Below are 19,524 nucleotides of genomic sequence, written 5' to 3'. Positions count from 1 at the left end.
TCTGTAACTTTTTTCAGATGCATCAGCTAAGCATTGCCTAATTTGTTATGAAATTGAAAGAAAAGTTGTTCAATAATTTTTACGAAGCTGTGCTGCTAACATCTGTTTCCAGTAGAATACTGGTAATATGATAAGAATTGAAAGAATTGTGTGATTACTAGTTTCAAATAACCATTCCAGTGATGGTCAGCCAAAGATGGCTTTTCTTTCACTGTGAGAGTCATTTGTATATAGGGAGTGTTAARTCCAAATGGCAAAGAAAGCTAATGCTGGTGGGGTGATACTGAAAGGTAAGGTGTGTTGGTTTTGGATGCTGTTCTTTACAGAACCTCTGGCAAATTTATGAGTTAAGTTACGTGGTTTCGCTTCTTAAATTTATCATTAAGTGTATTTACTCAATTTCCTTAGTTAAATTGTATTCTGTAAAAGGATGAAGGTAACTAATTGTTGCAGGCAGTTTAAATGTGTATGCTTGGCATTTTTATTTTTAATCWGTGTTTTTAATACATAAACAGAGATTCTTAAAAAAAAAAATTCATGTCATTTGGCAGGTAAAGGGATCTGTTCTAGAAAGGGAGGGTTTTAAATGGCCCTGTTTAGAGCTAGAAGAACAATTGGCTGGTCACCTACCACAAGTTATGGCCACATTTTGAAACTTAGTCTGAGTTGTTAAGGTCAGGCAAGATGTGCTCAGAAGTGTTGTCTTTTTTTTCCCARTTTCCACATGAATTTTCATCTCTTCCACCTCCTTTCGTATCCCTGGTGCTTTGCCTAGGCAAAGGAAGGCTCTCTAGCAGGCAAACAGAGAAGTAAGTAGCAGGAGTGAAGCTTGTCCAAGTCTGCTGGAGAGGTTGAAGTTCTGTTCCACACAGAAGATGAGAACCCAGCCATGGCGATTCCCTTCACTGGGGAACCTCTGTTTTCAGAATTTTCAATAGTAGTGGTTTCACCTGTATTTTATTGCCTCTGCATATCAGCTTCTTGAAGAGAAAAAACTGGCTGTGAGTTCAGGGTGCGCATGTGAGTAGCTAATGGGATGGAACTGCTATATTTTAAGAATTCACYATTCCTTAGCTGCTGTACCTTGTGYTTGTGTACTTTTAGAACAGTCTTGCTAGSGAAATATAGACAAATYTTGTCCAGAGGCAGCGCARTGAATTACAAAAACTTGCTCCAGARCATAAAAAGATGGTAAGGAGCCTTAGGATTTTCAAAAATGAGCATTGTATTCTTTATATTTTTTTTTCCCAAGCTACTTCCAGACATGTGAAAATTTRCCTTCATTGAAGGAAGGTGAAGAAAACAATAAATTTTTATTGTTACTGATTTTGTATCTATATCTATGGAGTTCTTTGAGAGGAATGTATGTGTATATATAAAATCCATATACGGAACTCAGTATGTGTAAACAAAGAACTTAGTTTTTTATATGCAGGCTTCTGTATTTCTGGCTATATCTCTCAAAGAACTCCATATAGATGCACACACACACACAGAGGAATTCTTTGTTTCTATATATTTGCAAATAATGCCCTGWTACAAGTGGCTGTTTTCAGTCAGGCAAAAAATGAGTATTTGTTTAATTATTTTTTAATCTCCATGTTTAATAACACTTGAAGGCATTGTGTGTTCAGTAACTTGCTTGATGGCTTCTTGGTGACCATATGAGTGCAAACTGTTGGTTTCTGTATAGCTCTTCACAAAATGTTTATGCCCAAGAGCTCCAGTGAACTTAAATCTTCTTCTGATACTAAACCGAGACACAGTTTTATTGCCAAGAATGGATGCCCAAGCAGTGCTTAACTACTGTGTTGAAAATGGATCTTATTGTGCATTTTCAGTATTAATTGGATGTCAGATATGTCCTTTGCAGTGGAAATAGGCAGAGCATCCARTAAGTCATTCTGTGTTTCTCTGTAGTGCTGGGCAGACTCACATGAAAACATTGTAGTTTTCACTTTCAATCATTGGATATGGTATGAAAAATGTAATTACAGACACTGAAGGATCAATCATGAATCTCTGAAGGATTTTATAATGATTTTATCCTATCTAAAACCTTTGCTGCTGTTTTTAAGATCAACTTCTTTGTTTAATGTGTGCTTGAATTTCAGCTCAAGCTATTCACTTTTCTCTTTGTATGGTTCTCTTSTAAATCATTGCCTGTGCCAGCCCAACAGTCTGTTACAGGTATGTTCTCACTCTCTCTCTTGGTTTTTCTGTGTRAAGGAAAGGTGGAACACCCTCACATCTCCCTTTCCTTTTATATGTCAGCTGATTTAGGACTGACTATGGAGCTTGCTACTGCTTAAAAAAAAGACTAGTTTAAAATAAGTAAATAATTTCTTCAAGCGAGTGCACTTTATCCTGGTTGGATAGCTTGTTTATTCATCTTTATGCCATTCCTAGTCACGTTTTTATGTTCCTTTTAAYATATGAGTGCTTATTTCCTTCTTCAGTGGACATATCCATTTATGGACAAAGAGGATAATTCACTGAACATGGGACTTGGTGCTGGCCTTGGTTATGCAGTGCCTGGGCTCTGCCACAGGAAAGGCTTTTTGGAGTGTGCTATTTTTGAGTCATTGCTTCAGAGCCTCACCCCACCTAGTTCCTTGTAAATAGCCTAGAGAAACTGCAGGAGGAATAATTAAGATACCATCCTCTGTGCTTTCTGGTGTTGCTGTCTGTTCTCAGGAAACCTTTGCTTTAATGACTTGCATTTGGTGCTTTGAGGTTGTGCTGGGTCTTTAGGTAGTGTGCCCAGACTTTATTTACCTGGAGTTTGAGCCAGTAGTCTTCTGCAGCTTTCCAGCTCTTGCTGTCTTCCAATTCAGTTGCTCTCATTTCTGATTTGAAATAGGTTTGGGTTCACTGTGCAGTCTTGTATTGGGCTAAATGTCTGCAGTTGCCRACAGAAGACATAAGCTCTAAATACAATGATAGAAGAAAGAGTGTTCCAGAAACACATGGCATTTTTAATGCAAAGTCTTACAACGGTCCTGTTTTATATTTGCATAATGCTTTGGCCTGGATGAGTGGACTGTATGTCTGGAATTTGCATTCACACTGTGCTAGCTCATTGCTGACTTTGAGACTCTCTCTGAGACTCTGGTTTCCTGGTATAGCTTCAGTCTTTGTCCTGTTCTAACACAATGACAGCATCTACCTCTCATCATTCCCATCAGAAGCTTTAGACATCAGAGCTCCTCTGTGGCCTGAGGGCACTGTACCTATATAGGACTAAGAGGAGTGGGCCTCGTAAGAGGGATTGCCTTCCCCCAGGTGAGGCTCAGTCTCCTGAGAAAGCAAGAAGTCAAGGGAAGTTCAAGTCCCTGTGAAGCTCTTTGTTCGTGAAGTTCAATAGTGTAATATTTCTTAGGAACAGTTTCTGACAGTTTTCAGGAAAACATGGGTCTGGAACAATGTTTCAAAACTTATCCTTTAATGTAGGGGACTTCCAAARGAGGGCTTTTTGCCTTGGAAATCCAGAGGAAGTAATGATTCTTCCTATTTTATGCCAAGCCATTTCTTTAGGACTTTTGTCACTCATGTTACTTCTCCATTTATTGGATTCCACGAGGAATTCTTCAATTCAGTCATGTGTTTGAGTGCTAGGAGAGCTGTCCAGCTAGGAAGTGTTTTGGAGCATACTTGAGATGTTCAAAAGCCGTCTGTACATAGTCCTGGGCATCTGCTTTTGAGTGGTCTTGCTTGGTCAGGAGGATTGAACAAGAATGACCTCCAGAGGTCCCTCCCAATAGCAACCATTCTGTGGYTGTGGTATCCCTCAGAAATTCTTTGATCTCTAGTAATTGTGTTCACCTTGCACCTTGTAACGGAGTCTTCCTTGGTTCTGTGGAGGAATGGAGGAGTTTGATTAACTTTGTGACTGCAGACTTTTACAGGGATTAGGTTATTGTTTTTTTACACTAGGAATCTAACCAGCTGATAGTTCTTTCAAGTTGTGTGCATCCCTCACATAGATGTCATGCTAACATAGATGTCATTTGTGCTTTATTTTTCTGCTTCCTTAGGAGTATCTCTTGCCTCTATTGTCTCTGCTATAAGGGAGCTTTCTAGATACTCTTATTTCAGGCTGGATAGAGAAATTTCTGTGCAGCTGCTTGAGTGGAATGAATACATAAAATTAGAGCACAAAGACAAGTTCTTCACTGTTTTCACAGTGTTCCTTTCTCAGATGTGCAAAGACTTCACTTGCTAGTCATACATGTATTGTAAAGTATCCTGCCATTCAAAGGCTGTTGAAGCAAGGTGAGTTTTGAAGATGCTTTCTGGGATGCTTTTCATGTGAACTATGCAGTTTACTCAGTGAAYAGTTATCGTATTGCTGGAGGAGCCCGGAGTATGATTGCTAACATATCATTTGAGGAGAAAGGAAAGGCCATTTACATGTAACTGTATATGGCTGCCATGTCTTGAAGAACCTTTGCATTCAGAAATYCTTTTCCCTGTCTGCCCTGAGGTATTTTTGTATAAACTGGGGACAAGCTGCTAGGAATTAAGGGTATGATATGGCCCATTTATATGATATCAGCATTTCTAGTCACTGCTTCAACTATTACTATATTGTTTGCATACTTGAGTGATTGCAACAGACACATTGCTAAACTGTAATTTTTTTCAGCATTACAGGCTATAAATTTTTGTTCCCTAAACTGTTTGTGAAGGAATGTTGTTTCTGTGTATACATATAGTAATAGGGCTTTGCTTTAATTTGTTTTTTTTTTCCTTTGCAGTGTCAGTCATTGTAAAGAAGCTATAATACATGCCTTTGAATGGAACAAAATAAAATAGGTTAAACCAGACCCTAACAAAAATGTAGAAAATATGATTAGTAAGTGTTTGGACAGGGCAGTAAAACACAGACCACAGACAACCCAGCACTTAGGAAATTTTGTAAAAGATTCCAGGCTAAATAATGTGGGAGTCTTAATAGATGCTTGCTATTTTTTTTCATTTTTTTGTCTTCAGGTTGTTTATAACATGGTTTAAGCAAAGGAAAATAGATACAAGGCCGAATTCACACTGTTGCAGATCTKTTCTCTCTGTGTCTGTATATCTTTCTGGCTTCCATATATCTTACGCTATGATTTTTTTTTTCTTAGTGATGAAGAACTTTTTCTCTTCTGTGTCCTTGATATTATGTACAGTCATATCATGTTCATACAACTAAACAGTTTATCTGCGTGACTTCTGTGGAATTCCTATAGGCTGTGCAGTATTTTGAAGAGAATGACCAAATCTAGTGGACATCTAATTAGTACTGGATGCCTTTAGTGTAATGCATTTTAATTAATCTGTGTTACGTTGTGCTTCTGTTTCCTATAGTGGGTGAAATTTGTTAAAAGTGTAGCAGATCATGTTGGGAAGAATTAGAGATGAATACAAAACCTTGAGATGATACAAATAATAACTAACCTGTATAATACAGTATATTGCAGAATAAACAACTAATGAGGCTTCTGTTTTATAGTTTTTTTATAGTATTACATTTTATTTTAGCAGTTGATAGTAGTGCTTGAGAGGTGGATAACTTCTGGGAAAAAACAAAGATGGCAAGTCCAGACAGACATGATTAGAAAGAATGTTGCTGACAGATTTGCAGTCAGGTGCACTAAGTCTAAACTCATGTTTTATTTAGTAGCATAGATCTTAATTACTATTTTATAGTTAGTGTTTTTGTCAAAAGAGAATCAGTCCTTGATCACAACTAAGACATTAAGAAAGACATATTGTTTATTTTTGTCTTGGAGATAAGCTTGAGGGTTTCCCTACTCTTCTGGAACTAGTTTCTCTGCATTATCGGTAAAGGTTATTGTATGGCTAATTACATGGCAGTTCAGGTTGATTTAAGAATACAAATATTATTGCAGAAATAGAAGAGGCTTGTTTTTAGTGCTCACTAAATCTAGGGTGCTAAGTTGTTTTGCTTTTTTTACTGTGCTATGTTCAAATGAATAGGCTTGAAAAGGTTAGTTAGCCACTGGGGATATTAAAAATAAAGTGGAAACTAAATTGTTTGCACTACTTAGAGTATTAAAAATGTGTATTTTTAAATTGAGTGGAGAAAGAGGAAACAACAAAAMCTTTGGTGAATCTGTTCATATCTATCACCTCAGGGTGGAAAGAGGTGACTTTTAAATTAGTAAATGTCTATATGAGAAATATAGAAGGCATGCAAAAAAAAAAGATACTTTTTAGCCTCAGTTTTGTGTTTGATGTTAGTCARAATGTAATTCAAGCAATTGTGTTCTGTAGCCACTGTATGACCTACCCAGCGGCAATCAGCCTCCACCTTAAAAAAAAAAAAAAAGCCAATTGGTCTATGTTTAGCTTACTAAACGTCATCTGGATTCAGTAAAATGCAAGTGACCTGCATTGAATTAGTGTAATTGTAATACAAACAGAACATCTCATAGTTTTGGTCTTATACAGGAAAAGAGAAAGTTGGAGAGATTTTTCAGTTTGATAAATAAAACTGAAGATACAGAGTTAACTTTGGCTCACAGTGCATTTTACTTTTTACTGTCTCTTTAAAAAAATACTTGGCATTTGAATTTTATGTGTACATTTTCTCTTTGGAACGTTTTCTGTTTTTGGAAGAATTTTCTTTAGGATGTATGTCATATCAGTTACTAAATCATGAGCGATCATTGCCAATTCTAGTTTCCTCAGACACARTGCCATTTCAGAGAGATTTTTTTTTTGTTGATTTACTGAGCCTGTCCAGAATTTGGTATATTGCTTTACCTATGTCATTTGGTAGGCTTGCTTTTGAATTCGATTATGTAGTTCATATTTTTCATTTTCTGTTGCAGAGAGCCATGCTTATATCTACCAAGCTTAACACAGTGCCATGAAGAGCTGAAGTATCAGTTCAGGCAGTATATTTGAGTTTTCGCTCTGACTATGGTCTAGTAGTTTTGTTACTCAGTTTGGTTTAAAAGGGGYGTTAGTTTTTAAAAATGTTAGATTAGTGTCATTGTGTAAGTAATRCTATGCCTTGTTTGTACTTCTCTTTCCATTTGGACATTCAAATACCCAGATTTTACTTTATAATGCCTCCCACTGCATCATGGCCTAAGGAGTAGGAAAAATACTTTTACTGTAACAACTGCATTTCCTTACAGKAAAGGATGTGGCTATTACACTAATCTAGGAATGAAATTTAAGGGGCTACAATATAAATGACATTTATTTGGAACCAGAAGGGGAATACTGGAAACATTAGTAAGGCAAGGACAGTAGCACTGTTTTCAGTATGTGCCTGGTAGCTGGAAAAGCAGCACGGCTGATTCTTGTATTCTCTCAATGCCTTGAGAGTCAGTGAAGCAGAAACAGGAGAAGTTTGCATTCTTTGCCTGAAGGTAGACAGTGCTTTAAGATGCAAGAACTTAATTACTCTTTCATAGACTACAAATCTGTAATTAATTCATTGTTTTCCTGATATCAGTGGGATGTTGGCCTTTAATACCTGGAATTTTATAATCTGTCAGTTTAGTTTACTTCTTAGTTTGACAAYTGCAAGTGAATGGGTTGTTTTTCTTTGTGCTGGTGGTTGGCTTTTGCTGTTCGACTGCYGCCATTGTAAAAGGTGAAGTAGGAGGCCACTGTTGTAGGCATTRGTCCTTTGTGTTTTTTGTGTTTCTTGTGTTAAACATGGTCATTCTTTTTCTGTAACTDGGCTGGTCAAACATGATAATCCTCTTTTATTTTTTAGACTTAATTTTTAAAGTTAATTTTGTATGAGCACAGGGCAAAAGGGTGACATCGTGATGGTGGAAAAGATCTTCTAAACACATCCCCCAATTTTGACATGAAATTCTGAAACTGTGTTTGTCTGCTTTTTTTTGTAGAACTTTTTTGGAACTTCTTAAGTAGTTTACTGGCAACTTTCCTACTATGTTACCTGAATATTCCATGTTAAAATTGAAACACATTAGTTCCTCTTCTGGTCTTTATAGACTTTGTCCATCTTTGAAGTGGCATTACATGTTGGGGACTATTACCATATCTCTCACTGTAGTTAGCTCCTCTTTAAGTTGAGCAATCCTAATTCATTCAATCTTTTCTTGCAGAGTGTGTTTTTTAAATGTATAAGCATTGTAGTTACTCTGTTCTGAGCCATCTTCAGTTRGTTCACATCTCTGAAAATGCAATGCCTGAAACTGAACACAACTGCTGGTGGAGGTCCCAAATAAAGGAGAATTGCTACGTATTTCTTGAATGCCTTCATTCATTACTGCTGTCTGTGGTTATATTAGAGATTTCCCATTTAGTGCCCAGTGAGTTTACTGCAGCTTTTTCTCACAAATATAAGTTACTCACTCCTTGACTCTTCTRCTAGTAAATATAATTGCAAATGCARTTTTTCCAMTTCATGTCTCATTAARTGTTAGTATGTTTCTGGATGTAATCATTGCCTCATTTTCTCAGAAACTGCAGAAAATACTGTGGGAAGAAGAGAAAAGACTGTTATTTAAGTAAGCTCTATTATTGGTTTTCTTGGAGGGAAAGTAAGTTTCATATTCTGGGGAAAAAACTTGGAACCTTCTAGGCATTATGCCTATTGAGTTTTCAAGATAGTGCTGAACCAGGAGTAAAACAAACTACGGGGAAAGAAGAAACTAGTTCAGGTTCAGTGCAAAAAAAGGAAAAAGCTGGTCAGTTTCAAGTTCATGTTCTTGGTCCTTGTGGATTCTGTGAAGTGATTATGTGATAGCAGATGCTTCTGTCTGACAGGTGCCAACATTGATCAAGACATCTTCTCTCTTGATTCCTGGAGACCTGTGTGGCTGGGAAATACCTGTTAGGCAGTGAGTTACCTAGCTTTTGAGTAAGGRTCTGTCATAATGTATAATTTAGTCTGAGAGACTCTTAAATGTTGAAGTTCTCTGAGGGTTTGAATAGAATTGGCCAGTGGCTCGAAGTGGACCCATCTCTTGTTATGGTGATTTCATCACCAAGAGATGTTGCTCATCGCTATGGAAAGGAAATTTTCTCMTATACAACAGTGTTTAAAAATACCTGTTTTTCCAAGTCTGTGTCAAGTAAAAATTCACTTAGAAGTTTAAACCACTACAACAGATACTTCTTTCAGTCTAAAGATAGCTTAAGATCTATTTATTTTTTCCTATCTCAATCCTCTTCCTCTCAAACACTTCCTCCTCTCAAAAAAAGAAACCTTAAAAAGCACACATAGATGTGCATGGAGTGCACCCTTCTTTCTCCTAATTAAACGAATCTTGCTCACCCARTGCTGAAATTGAGGTTACTCTTCAGAATAAGAATAATGAAGTAAATTTCAGCTCATTTAGGTATTCCTTTTGGTGAATGAAATTATTAGAAATACTGTTCTAGATGGTGCCTGAATGYTGCAGTTCCTTTCACATGTTTGAAACTTTTCTTGTTTTGTAAGACTTTCTGACTTTCACTGTCTTGTTTTCCAGTAGCGCTTGAACTTTTTTAAGCTATTGGAATGTAATTTTTTTTTAACGTCCAAGAGCACTAAAAATATGTAGACTTGTAATTATTGTGGATGTGRACTTTCAATATAACCTTTGATAAAATGTTAAATTATTATACTTTTTAGTGCCTATAAAGTAAAGGATAATTTGCAAGTTTGGTGTTTTTGTCTGAAAATTACTACATRTGCCAATTAAAAATTTTAAGCTCATAACTGACTTGGTAGCTTAAAAAAAATCTTGAGTAGCCTGAAATTATTTTTSTTTTCACCAAATACCTTTCCTTGAAAAATTTCACTTATCAAAAACACTTACCCCTCCCACTCCAGAAAAAAAACCCCAAGGAAACAGCAAAAAACCCCAGTGAAGCCAAAGAAGGGTTAAAAAACCTTCATGAGATTGCAGATTTTCCCATGCTTCACTTTTAATTTCTCCAGACTTTGAAAAGGCATTTGTTGCCCTCCTTTCAAGGCTTGTGATATAAGTTGAAGGAAGGAAGAATTTTGAGGAGCAGATTGCTGACTGTGTCTTTTGTTGAAATGTCACTGACATCAGACTTGCACCTTGCAGATGAAATGGGAACTTGAAGGTTAAATCCCTAAACTAAAAGGACAATGTTTCCTTGAATTACAGAATTCAGGAATATTTTGTATTGAAGAGCTGGGTYCAGGAAATCAAAATTGCCCTACTGAATTGTATAGAGAAACTCAAACTATTCCATTTTATAGTAGGAGATGGAAGKTTGGGAAAAGWTAATAGTAGAAGACTATGGGCAAARGTAATGWGGAGTTCCCCAGATARAAGGATATTATTTAAATATGTTAGAAGGAAACCTGGAGAAATATTGATAGGTCTGCTCGCCTATCAATAAAAAGGTAGAGGGAGAAGAAAAGCAAATACAAGAAGGTCACTGCAGATAAAGTTGTTTCTTTGCACACAACTCCATGGAGTTTGTCAGATACCTTTGGATAGTACAAGTGGTTGGTTCTGAGAGGCCAAGACACTGAAAAATGGTAAACTGGTAAATCAACTGGCAGTAATACAGCATGCTGAGGTGATAGTTCTAGGAAAAGAATAGTGGTAATACATATTTTTTTTACTTGTCTGACAGAAGGGTTTGACCAGGCATACATGCAGGTGGCATGATCCTTGTAGCTGAGTTAGCAGGGGCAGCTTACTCTTTGTCTTGTTAACTGGATAGTGTCCAGTGCAGTAAATTCTGTCTTTTAAATATACCAGTGGAGGATATGGTAGAAGTTTAAAGTTAGGAAATGTGAAGGGATTTAAAAATCAGTTTTCTTAAGCTTGTTTAAAACCAGTTATAAAAAAAACCCAAGCTGAATGAACTTGTGGCCTTAGAATGTTAACTTCTTTGAGCTGTTGTCACAGCTGTGAATTTGGAAGGGACCCTTAGGGATCACTGAGTCCAATTCCCACTTTAAGTAGGAAGAGTAAATTCAGAGGTGAATCTCAAGACGCCATTCTGTTGCWTGATGGTGCTAACAAGGAAGGGTTGATTCTTTTCAATAGATTTGCAATTGCACTTAGTATTGCAAAATGTTTGAGATTTGGTATCTTTACATTCTTAACTGCTTACCAGCAATAATAAATATATAGGTCAATGTAARTGGCTTATCTTTCAGTAACCCATCTTTGCTGTTAATCATGTGAATAGTCTTTCCAATATGTATCTTTTCTCTGTGTTTATTACTTTATTRCTTTACATCTTAAGTGAATCATACTTTGATTTGAACAGCAAAGGTCATTCCACAGGGAACCTTAAGACAGTGAATAGCTGTTAAGCCACTGATAAGAGTTGTGGTTTGTTTTATTTAGTTTTTTTTTTTCTCCATGGTGTTTTATTTTATTTTTCAAATGCTTCTAGTGTTCATATACATAGTTTTATAATAAAGTAATTTAAATGTAATTTTTACCTTATGTACTGTTGTGTACATTGTTTAATCAGACCATTACTAAAAGCTGTCAAGATGAGCATGGTAGAATTGCATGTTAAATGTCCCATATATTTTCCCCTCATTAGGATTAAAATTTTTTTTAGTTATTGTTAGTCCAGAATCCTCTCTGAACTAAAGCTTCCAGCATTTAATCCTGTGTTGATAATTCTRGTTAAAATCAGCTTGGATCAGATATGTGATAGATGTCTGATGGARCCAGACCTGTTTGTAGTTCTGCACAAATGGTGTGAGTACAGTAGGTGATCTTCATCAGCATCTGTTTGCAGATGGGAGGAGGAAGCAGTGCTTTTTAGGGTACTTCTAACAATTAGATCTATTATCTACTATGAAGCAGATTGTGAACTGATCTTCTTGACTTTAAACATGAAACATGTTGTTAAATAACTTTATTTTTCTGTTGTTGTTGCAATATGGTAGTTAGGAATTAATAAAACCAAAACAATTAATAAAAAACCCCAAAAAGTCACACCAAGAAAAAATGCTCAAATAAACAAACCCAGTGTAGAACCTGTTAGTATTTCACCCTTTTCCATGCTGATGTTTCATTTTTAGACAGCTGATGAATCATGTAACTAAATAATGGCGTTTCARTAGTTTTTTTGAAGGCTATTCAAAAAGCAAGGGAGATTCTATGACATGTGCTATAAAGAAGAGAATGTGTGTTTCAGCTGATTCTTTGTTTCCAAAGTTAATAAAATTTTACAGTACTCAATATTTAACTCCCCCAGCCTTAAATAAGTTTCTGTGCTTTATAATGTGTTACTGATTTAAAATGTGTTTTGGTGTTTGTTTTCTGCAGTAGATTGCTAAACTAAGTAGTATAATTGTGTTGCCAAACRCTGAAGTCACAAAGTGATGTCATATATCCTTACCCTGTTTATGAAAAAGTTTMTCTCTGTAGATTCTATCAATGGAGCTTCACAGAATGAAAATTATAAAATTGTTACAGTATAGAGGTCTTTGTTGTCCTCTTCAATAGCATTTATGATACTGGGTAGATTTTCTGCTTTTTATTACAAGTAACTTATTTCAGATAAGTAATAGAGATTAAGTTATTTGAGGARCTAAAAGCCAAAAGACATGGTACCTCTACAAAATTACTGTTGATCACCTTATGTGTTCGTGGGCTGTGTGAAATACAGATATATTACCCTGACTGACAGGAAGAATGACCTGCAAGGATTTTTTGATTTGGAATTTCCATGTGTGGTATTTGAGCATCTCATTTTTCTTTTGGCGTTTCCTAATTCATCATCATCACCATAATTACATTTTCACGCCAATAAAATTGTCTGAAAAAGAACCTTCATGGAAAAAACTCCCTGTTTTCAGCCTGGACCTAATTTAAAATACTAGATCCTTTAAGAATAATAAAAAGAAAACCATGGGCTGACTTGTGCAGTTCTGCTCTCATTTAAGACCTGGTTCTCAGTCTGTTATTCAGTTTAGCTGTAACTGCTGGTGATTGAGCAGGGAAATGCTGCCTGGTAACAGGTGTGGTAGAAGCTCTGTTGGATTGTCCACTGCCCAATTCAGAAGCTGCTCTGGATGATTTTATCTTTCACCCATTTTTTGTCATACAAATATTACAATCTGCCTTGAATTCTGGTTTCACTGCAAGGTGAAGGATTTGCCTCAGACCAGTGTGTAAAAGATGATTCAATGTAGAATTGGGCTCAAGGTTCAGAGGTGGAAGGGCCATTTCAGGACACGTTTGGAATGGGCTCTATWTTATATGCAGGTGAAGACAAACACAGATTAAGCTGATCCCTCTTGTAGCTTTAGAGATTTCTTTCTTTCTTTAAAGATGATTGAATGTTTAAAATTGAAGACTGAGTCATCCAATCTAATGCTTTGKTTGTATATTTGATGTGTTACTTGTGTAAGATTTGTCAGTTTGTCTCAGAAACGTGCAGAAATGTGGAAGGTGAGAGAGAGAAAAGAATTAGCCCCAACTCTTTTATAGTACATCAGAGCCTGTTCCCTCTRTTGAACAATTTCGTCCTAACATTTCCTGGGTTTGGTACTGCCAGTTCAGCCCATGTCATTGGGTGGATGGTAGCTTATATTTGAAGCATTTTAAGGAGCAGTTGCCTAACACTGTCTGTACGACAATTGTCCTTAGTTCTACTGTGAGAGCTAAACAAATAGCTATGGGAAACCTCTGAGAAAATTACAAGTGGAGTGGAAGCAAAAAAAAAATACTACAAGTAATAGTTTGGGAAAACACAGGGACTGGAGAAATCTAAAGTAAGATGAAAGAAGCATGAAAAATGTATTTCCTACTTCTGTTGGCACCCAGAATGATTGAAATAGCTTAGTTTTGTTTTAAAATAACACACAATTATTTTAGGATAGAAATTACCTAGAAATTTTTTARGCAAAAATGAGGAATAAGTTCCTACCAGATAAGTGTTTTGTTTTTATTCCCGGAGATTTGGGACTAGCTTTATAATTCTCCAGTGATTGCTTTGCAAGCTTCTTGGAAGGAAACAAAATAGTTGAAAGCTAAATTGTAGACTGTTTTTGAAAGAGGAGAAGAGTTTAGCTTCTGGAGAGACATACGGCTAGCCAAAATTAGGTAGTAGAAAGGGAAGATGGAACTGAAAACCAGAATTTTAGGCTAGCTGATTAAATGGGATGCTGAGAGGTGGAGGGAGAGGTACATGTTAGCAAATGCATGGCATGRTTGCCAAGTTGGAGTAAACATTTGGAATAAGTAATTTCTATATGTTTTTTTTGTATTACAAAAATACATCTGATTTTTCTTTCCAGCTAATACAGCTCATGTGACATAGTAGGTTTTAAAAAAGCCTACAGTTTGAGCATTACATAAATATACATGTTTCCAAATATATTGGAATTTTCAATTAATATACGAAGCATAAATGTGGATTTAGGACTCTAACATTTGAATATCTCCTTTTCTGACTTACGTTGCCCAGCATAAAAGAATGATTAATGAATTCCCTCTTCCTTCTCATTGTGTTTTGTGAATGACAAGTTGGTTCTTTGCTGTGGTTCTTAATTGCTGTATATTTGATGAGCATAATTGGCCAAGGCAAGCTTTTTTCCAAGAACTATGGAGCTGAGTAGGACTCTGTAACTTATCTTTGCTTACCTGTGGGGAGAGAGGTCAATGTTTATGATCAAACAGGACGTACCCAGTTTGACACCACGTAAACAGAAGTTGGCAGTCTCCTGTTACAGCTGTGTGTTTTCAATAGCTACTGCAAAGTTAGCTGTTAAGAGTAGCTGAAGATAAGATCAAAAGTCATCAGTTCAAAGTTCAGGAGAGATCATTAATTTCAAGGACAGAGACAGCTGAATTTGTTAGCCACTGCTTTTTGCTAGAAGCACATCACTTGTACTGACAATTAATCTTGCATCACAAGTGAAGTAGATAAGGCCAGTTACTGAATGCCACGTTCCCTGGCCGAGTCCATATACTTGTTTGGCATGGCTGCCCACTGAAAATATAAAGCTATTGTAGCATACATTTTTATTAARCAAAATGGCCAGTTTTGTAAATTTTTAAGTATTTGAATTCAAGCAACTATTCAGTACTGAATTAWTTTTTCATTAAAATGATAGTAAACAGTTTTTACCACCATCAGTTTGCATGGTTTACGCTTTCCTTCAAATTATGAGAAGAATTTTCTAGTGAGGGTTTGAATGAGTTCAGTCAACTTTCAGGGTCAGTCACACTTCTTTAGAAGCTATTGATATRATCTCATTGAATTCCCTCTGCCTTCTCCCTATGTTTCAAACACAGGTTGAATCTTCTAGTATTTCTACTGTGTTAAAAGTGTGCAGAATAATTTTTTCCCCTATTTCTGACTGTATATTTCTGCCTGTGCTTGTAGAAAAACAAATGAAGAGTTTTGACTCCTTGTGACTTTGGCAAATGCGATTGAATTGAACCTGGGCTTAGAAGAAAATAATAGTCTGTYGTTTTTGTCAATAGACCTAGCGCTGAATAGTGTTTTGCTGTCACRTCTAAGTCTTAAGCAATGATACTGGATGCATTTATTACATACAGAAGTTCAAAAATTTTCATTATTTTGCAGCAGTCTGTCAGACTTGTATGGTTTTTTTTCCTCCCACTACAAGTGTGAATTTATAATTAGAGGACAACCTGGAAAGAATCATATAATAAATGGTATCATATATATAATGTTAAGAAAGACAAACTTTTTTTTTATATTGCAAGAATATTTTTTCCTGGTTGAGAAATGTATCTGCATATGGTTCTCAACAGAAGAAGTTTCCGTTGTAAAGGTTAAACTGTGCCTTTTCAATTGCATGTAAATTCTCAATACTGTAAGACAACTTACTTGATTATTTCATTTATGTCATCTTTTAGTGTTATCTTAGGTCATTTAGCATATGTGTCTAAATTGTACTTGGAAAAGCAAATTTAAAACTCCATCTGATGAATTATGATTGCAAAAGGAAATAACAATCCTCCCAAAATTCCTAAGCAATTCTCATGTAAAACTAAATGCACTTAGGAGAAGGTGAGCTTGGCTGTTCACATCAACTTCATATGTGTGTTTAAACAAGTAGTGCTGTCATTTCTGCTGAGAATTTCTGAAAAAWTATAATCATCTCTTCAGATTGATGAACAGCAATAGGTAAAATAAGGAGTCTTGTGCTCAATGGGTTACAGCTTAAATAGAGAAAATCTAATGGAAAGTAGCTACATTAGTAGCAGATGGATTTACTTCCTGAATCTGGATCTGAGTAGAAATTCTTACATACTTAAAATTTKTCTTACAGATTCTTAGCCTGATAAGAAAGGTGGATAAAGCGATTACTTGGCTTCAGCTGCTGTGATGATGTGTTTTGTTTAGACTTAATATTGTTTGATTTTTATCTAGGCTATTTTTATGATTCCTACAAATCCCCCTCCAACCTTCCGGAAGCCAGAACTCTGGTCTGATGAATTCACAGATTTTGTGAAGAAATGCTTAGTGAAAAATCCTGAACAAAGAGCTACAGCAACCCAGCTCCTACAGGTCAGTATTTAAGTTGCTGAGGAAAGGCACATTTTATGTTTGATTTTTTTTTTCCTGAAACCTGAACTGTTGTAATAGTTTGTAAGGGCAGATCTTATTTTTAGCTATCATCATGCCTAATTTCTTTTTCACTTTGTGGCCTTTTCTCTGTCASCTCCTGTATCTCTGCCCCCATTTTATTTCTCTTCTTGCTGTTTCTAAAAATCCATTGTTCCTTTACTTTACGCTGGTTCTTGCTATTAAAATTTGATCCTTCCTTCGTGGTTAGAGGCCTTCAATCTATCTCAGAATTTAGACAAGTGTTTAACAAAAGAATTGAGCCCAAGTTACTCCACCATGTGGACCAYGCATGGAGTATATTCAGTCTTCCCTTCTGGTCATGTCAGATGAAGCAGGCAGGTGGCTCTCTGTCCTAGAAAGGTCTGATACAGATGGACAGGATAATGAGTTTGTTCTTGGGCTGAGTTATCCCAAGTGGGCACTTTTATACGTGAGCAGCAGTTGGAGGTGTGGACCTTTGGAGCCAGGCTCTTGCTTCCTTGCAACTGTCATATTAGATTTATTCTGTGGTGAGCTAGCAATAGCAGCTTTTAAAATTTAAATTCCATTGAACTCCACCACAAGGACAACAAACATTTTTGCAAAGTACTTTTTGGTAATAGATCCATCAGATTTGTAGTCATATGATGAATATTTGATTTCATACATTGCAAAACACCAAAATGTAGACTAGAAGGTTAGTAAAATTTGGAAGTAATAATTTTTTGTGTGATGTATGGATCAGTGCTTGAGACCTTCGAGATTTGAAGTTTGTGTGGTTACCTGAATACTAGCAGCTGGATAGAGGAGACTTCTGTTAATTTGGGCAAGTAAGGAGGAACAAACAAAAAAAAAGCTTCAGTGTGCAATTTCTTTCCACATGCTCACTGGCCAGAAAACCAAATACTGTTTTCACCAGGAGAGTGTGTTTTTTGCCCAGCTGGAATYTGGATCATATGTGATGGAGCTGGAGGTGCTGTCAATATGTTTGAGTGGAAGTGAAAGTACTGCTTGTGGGGGAGAGGTCATGGAGGAAAAAGAGAGTAATTGAGTTAATATACCAAGGGAGAAGATAGATAATAGGTCTAGGACACAAGGCTTCATCAATTCTGTTCTTCATGGRACAGTTTTAAAATATTTAATGATATATTTCTGAGGTGCTTAGTTATTCTTTGCCTAAATTGTATTTGCATATAATGATGCAAACTCAGTTTTTTTCTTTTACAATACGTGTTTACTAGGCAGCAAAATAAATGCAAATGGCATCATGCACATTTTCTTAAGGGAAGAAGTGATGTTCTAAATTATTTTGAATTAAAAATTAAACTTTCTGCTAAAAGTAAGCTTTTTTTGCTGGTTCCACATTTCAGCATCATAGATCAAGAAATATTTTATGACATTTTAAATATAGGTTTATTRAAGTAAGCAGCAATAGTTGCTCTGGTTAGAGCCCCTAATTTATGCTCTCAATTTGTTAAGATTAATTAAATTTTGAAACTGAGTCTCTTAAACTAGTTTTCTGTATCAAATCATCATCACTATTTACTGTTTAGTGCACCTTTTATTTAGAAAATTATATCCTCAGTTGTAAAGCAGTTGTTAAATGATTGCATTTTCCAAGGCTTGCAGTTCTTAAAAATAGTTAAATATTAGTTATGAAGCAATTGAAAGATACTGTATGTTGTGTTGATGTAGATTTTGATTATTGTATAATGCACCATACTATTTATCACTGAAATCTGYGGTGCTGAATAGTACTTGTTATTAAATCTGAAACACAACTGGTGTAATGATGCTACATATTTTAATGATTTTTTTTTTYCYGTAGCATACATTTATTAAGAATGCTAAGCCAGTTTCAATTTTAAGGGACCTGATCACTGAAGCTATGGAGATAAAGGCAAAGCGACATGAAGAACAGCAGAGAGAACTGGAGGAGGAGGAAGAAAATTCGGTGTGTACCCATTTTTCCTGTAACTATCTATACTTTACAGAGAAGTTGCTCGTTTTCTCCTACTTACTGTAGTTGTGTTCCAATACTTTTTTTTTACCAGTTTTCTATGTGGTTTGTTTAATTTGGAGCTTGTTTGTGGAACTGCCAGAAAAGCAGTAAACCAATTCTTTTTGCACTTCTGAGTGCTTATTATTTTCCTTTTTGAAAGGGAAAGCAGATAATCTGAGTGCTGGTTTGGTGTAGTTGGTATACAGCTTGGTGGTAGGTGAAGTCAGCAGTCCAGCAGTCAAGGATAAATAACCTTGCACATTCTTCCTTCTTMCGAATCAGTTTCACAGAACTCTATAAGAAATCCAGGGCTGCTTGTATGTAGCTTGCATGACTACATGATCCATAGTTCAAATGRTGATACAGTTCTTGTTAATCTACATTGAGGGCAGCAGTCCTGTAGAGGACTAATGACAGAGAGCTAATTACAGTCCCTATGTTACCTTATGTTGTACTAGTGACAGTAAGTAATGCATCTATTTCTTCATATTTTAGTATCTGTAATATCTATAAATAYTTTTAGGTTGTGTGTAGAATTGAAGTCGGTGTTCAGTTGGAAAGTAATACCCATCTGGCACTTAAATTTTGGAAAATAACACCWCAAAAATGGATTTTCTCCCAGTCATACCATGGTAAAGTCCTCACCATAGGAATGCAAAAACAGACTTGAACTTTGAGCAATGCATATTTAACAACATCTATAAACAAGAGCATATATTGCTGTTAATGTTAAGTAGAATCTATTGATATTAAACATCTCTCATGGACAGTGACTTGAGTCCATATACTATTGAAAAAGAATGGTTTCAGTTAACCTGTCAGGGGCTTGAATTTATTGATCTAACCCCCCCAAGAATTTCCTATGTAAATTRTGAGCAGTTCTGTCCATTAGTCACTAGTACATGATTTGTGATGCATTAAGAAGAAAGGTATAAAATGTTCTAACTGTGAAGTTTCTTATGTTAGGAAACCTGTTACAAGGTTTCCTAAGGTTTGCA

The 19,524-nt window shown here is 35.9% G+C and overlaps 1 protein-coding gene across 2 annotated transcripts in view; it reads left to right on the top strand.

Annotated features, from left to right (window-relative positions):
* STK3 (serine/threonine kinase 3) overlaps nt 1-19,524 on the top strand; it is a 125,085-nt gene that overhangs the window by 41,246 nt on the left and 64,315 nt on the right. For both annotated transcript variants that reach the window (XM_057366257.1, XM_057366256.1), the window contains exons 7-8: nt 16,348-16,485; nt 18,353-18,478. In XM_057366257.1, the coding sequence (XP_057222240.1) occupies nt 16,348-16,485; nt 18,353-18,478 (264 nt within the window). The remainder of the gene's footprint in view (nt 1-16,347; nt 16,486-18,352; nt 18,479-19,524) is intronic.

This window comes from Malurus melanocephalus, unplaced genomic scaffold, assembly GCF_030028575.1.
Source record: "Malurus melanocephalus ecotype Western Australia unplaced genomic scaffold, MMel_1.1 scaffold_62, whole genome shotgun sequence".
In the NCBI taxonomy this organism is placed as follows: Eukaryota; Metazoa; Chordata; class Aves; order Passeriformes; family Maluridae; genus Malurus; species Malurus melanocephalus.
Note: the sequence above shows the minus strand (reverse complement) of the source record. Positions and strands in the feature narration are given on the sequence as shown.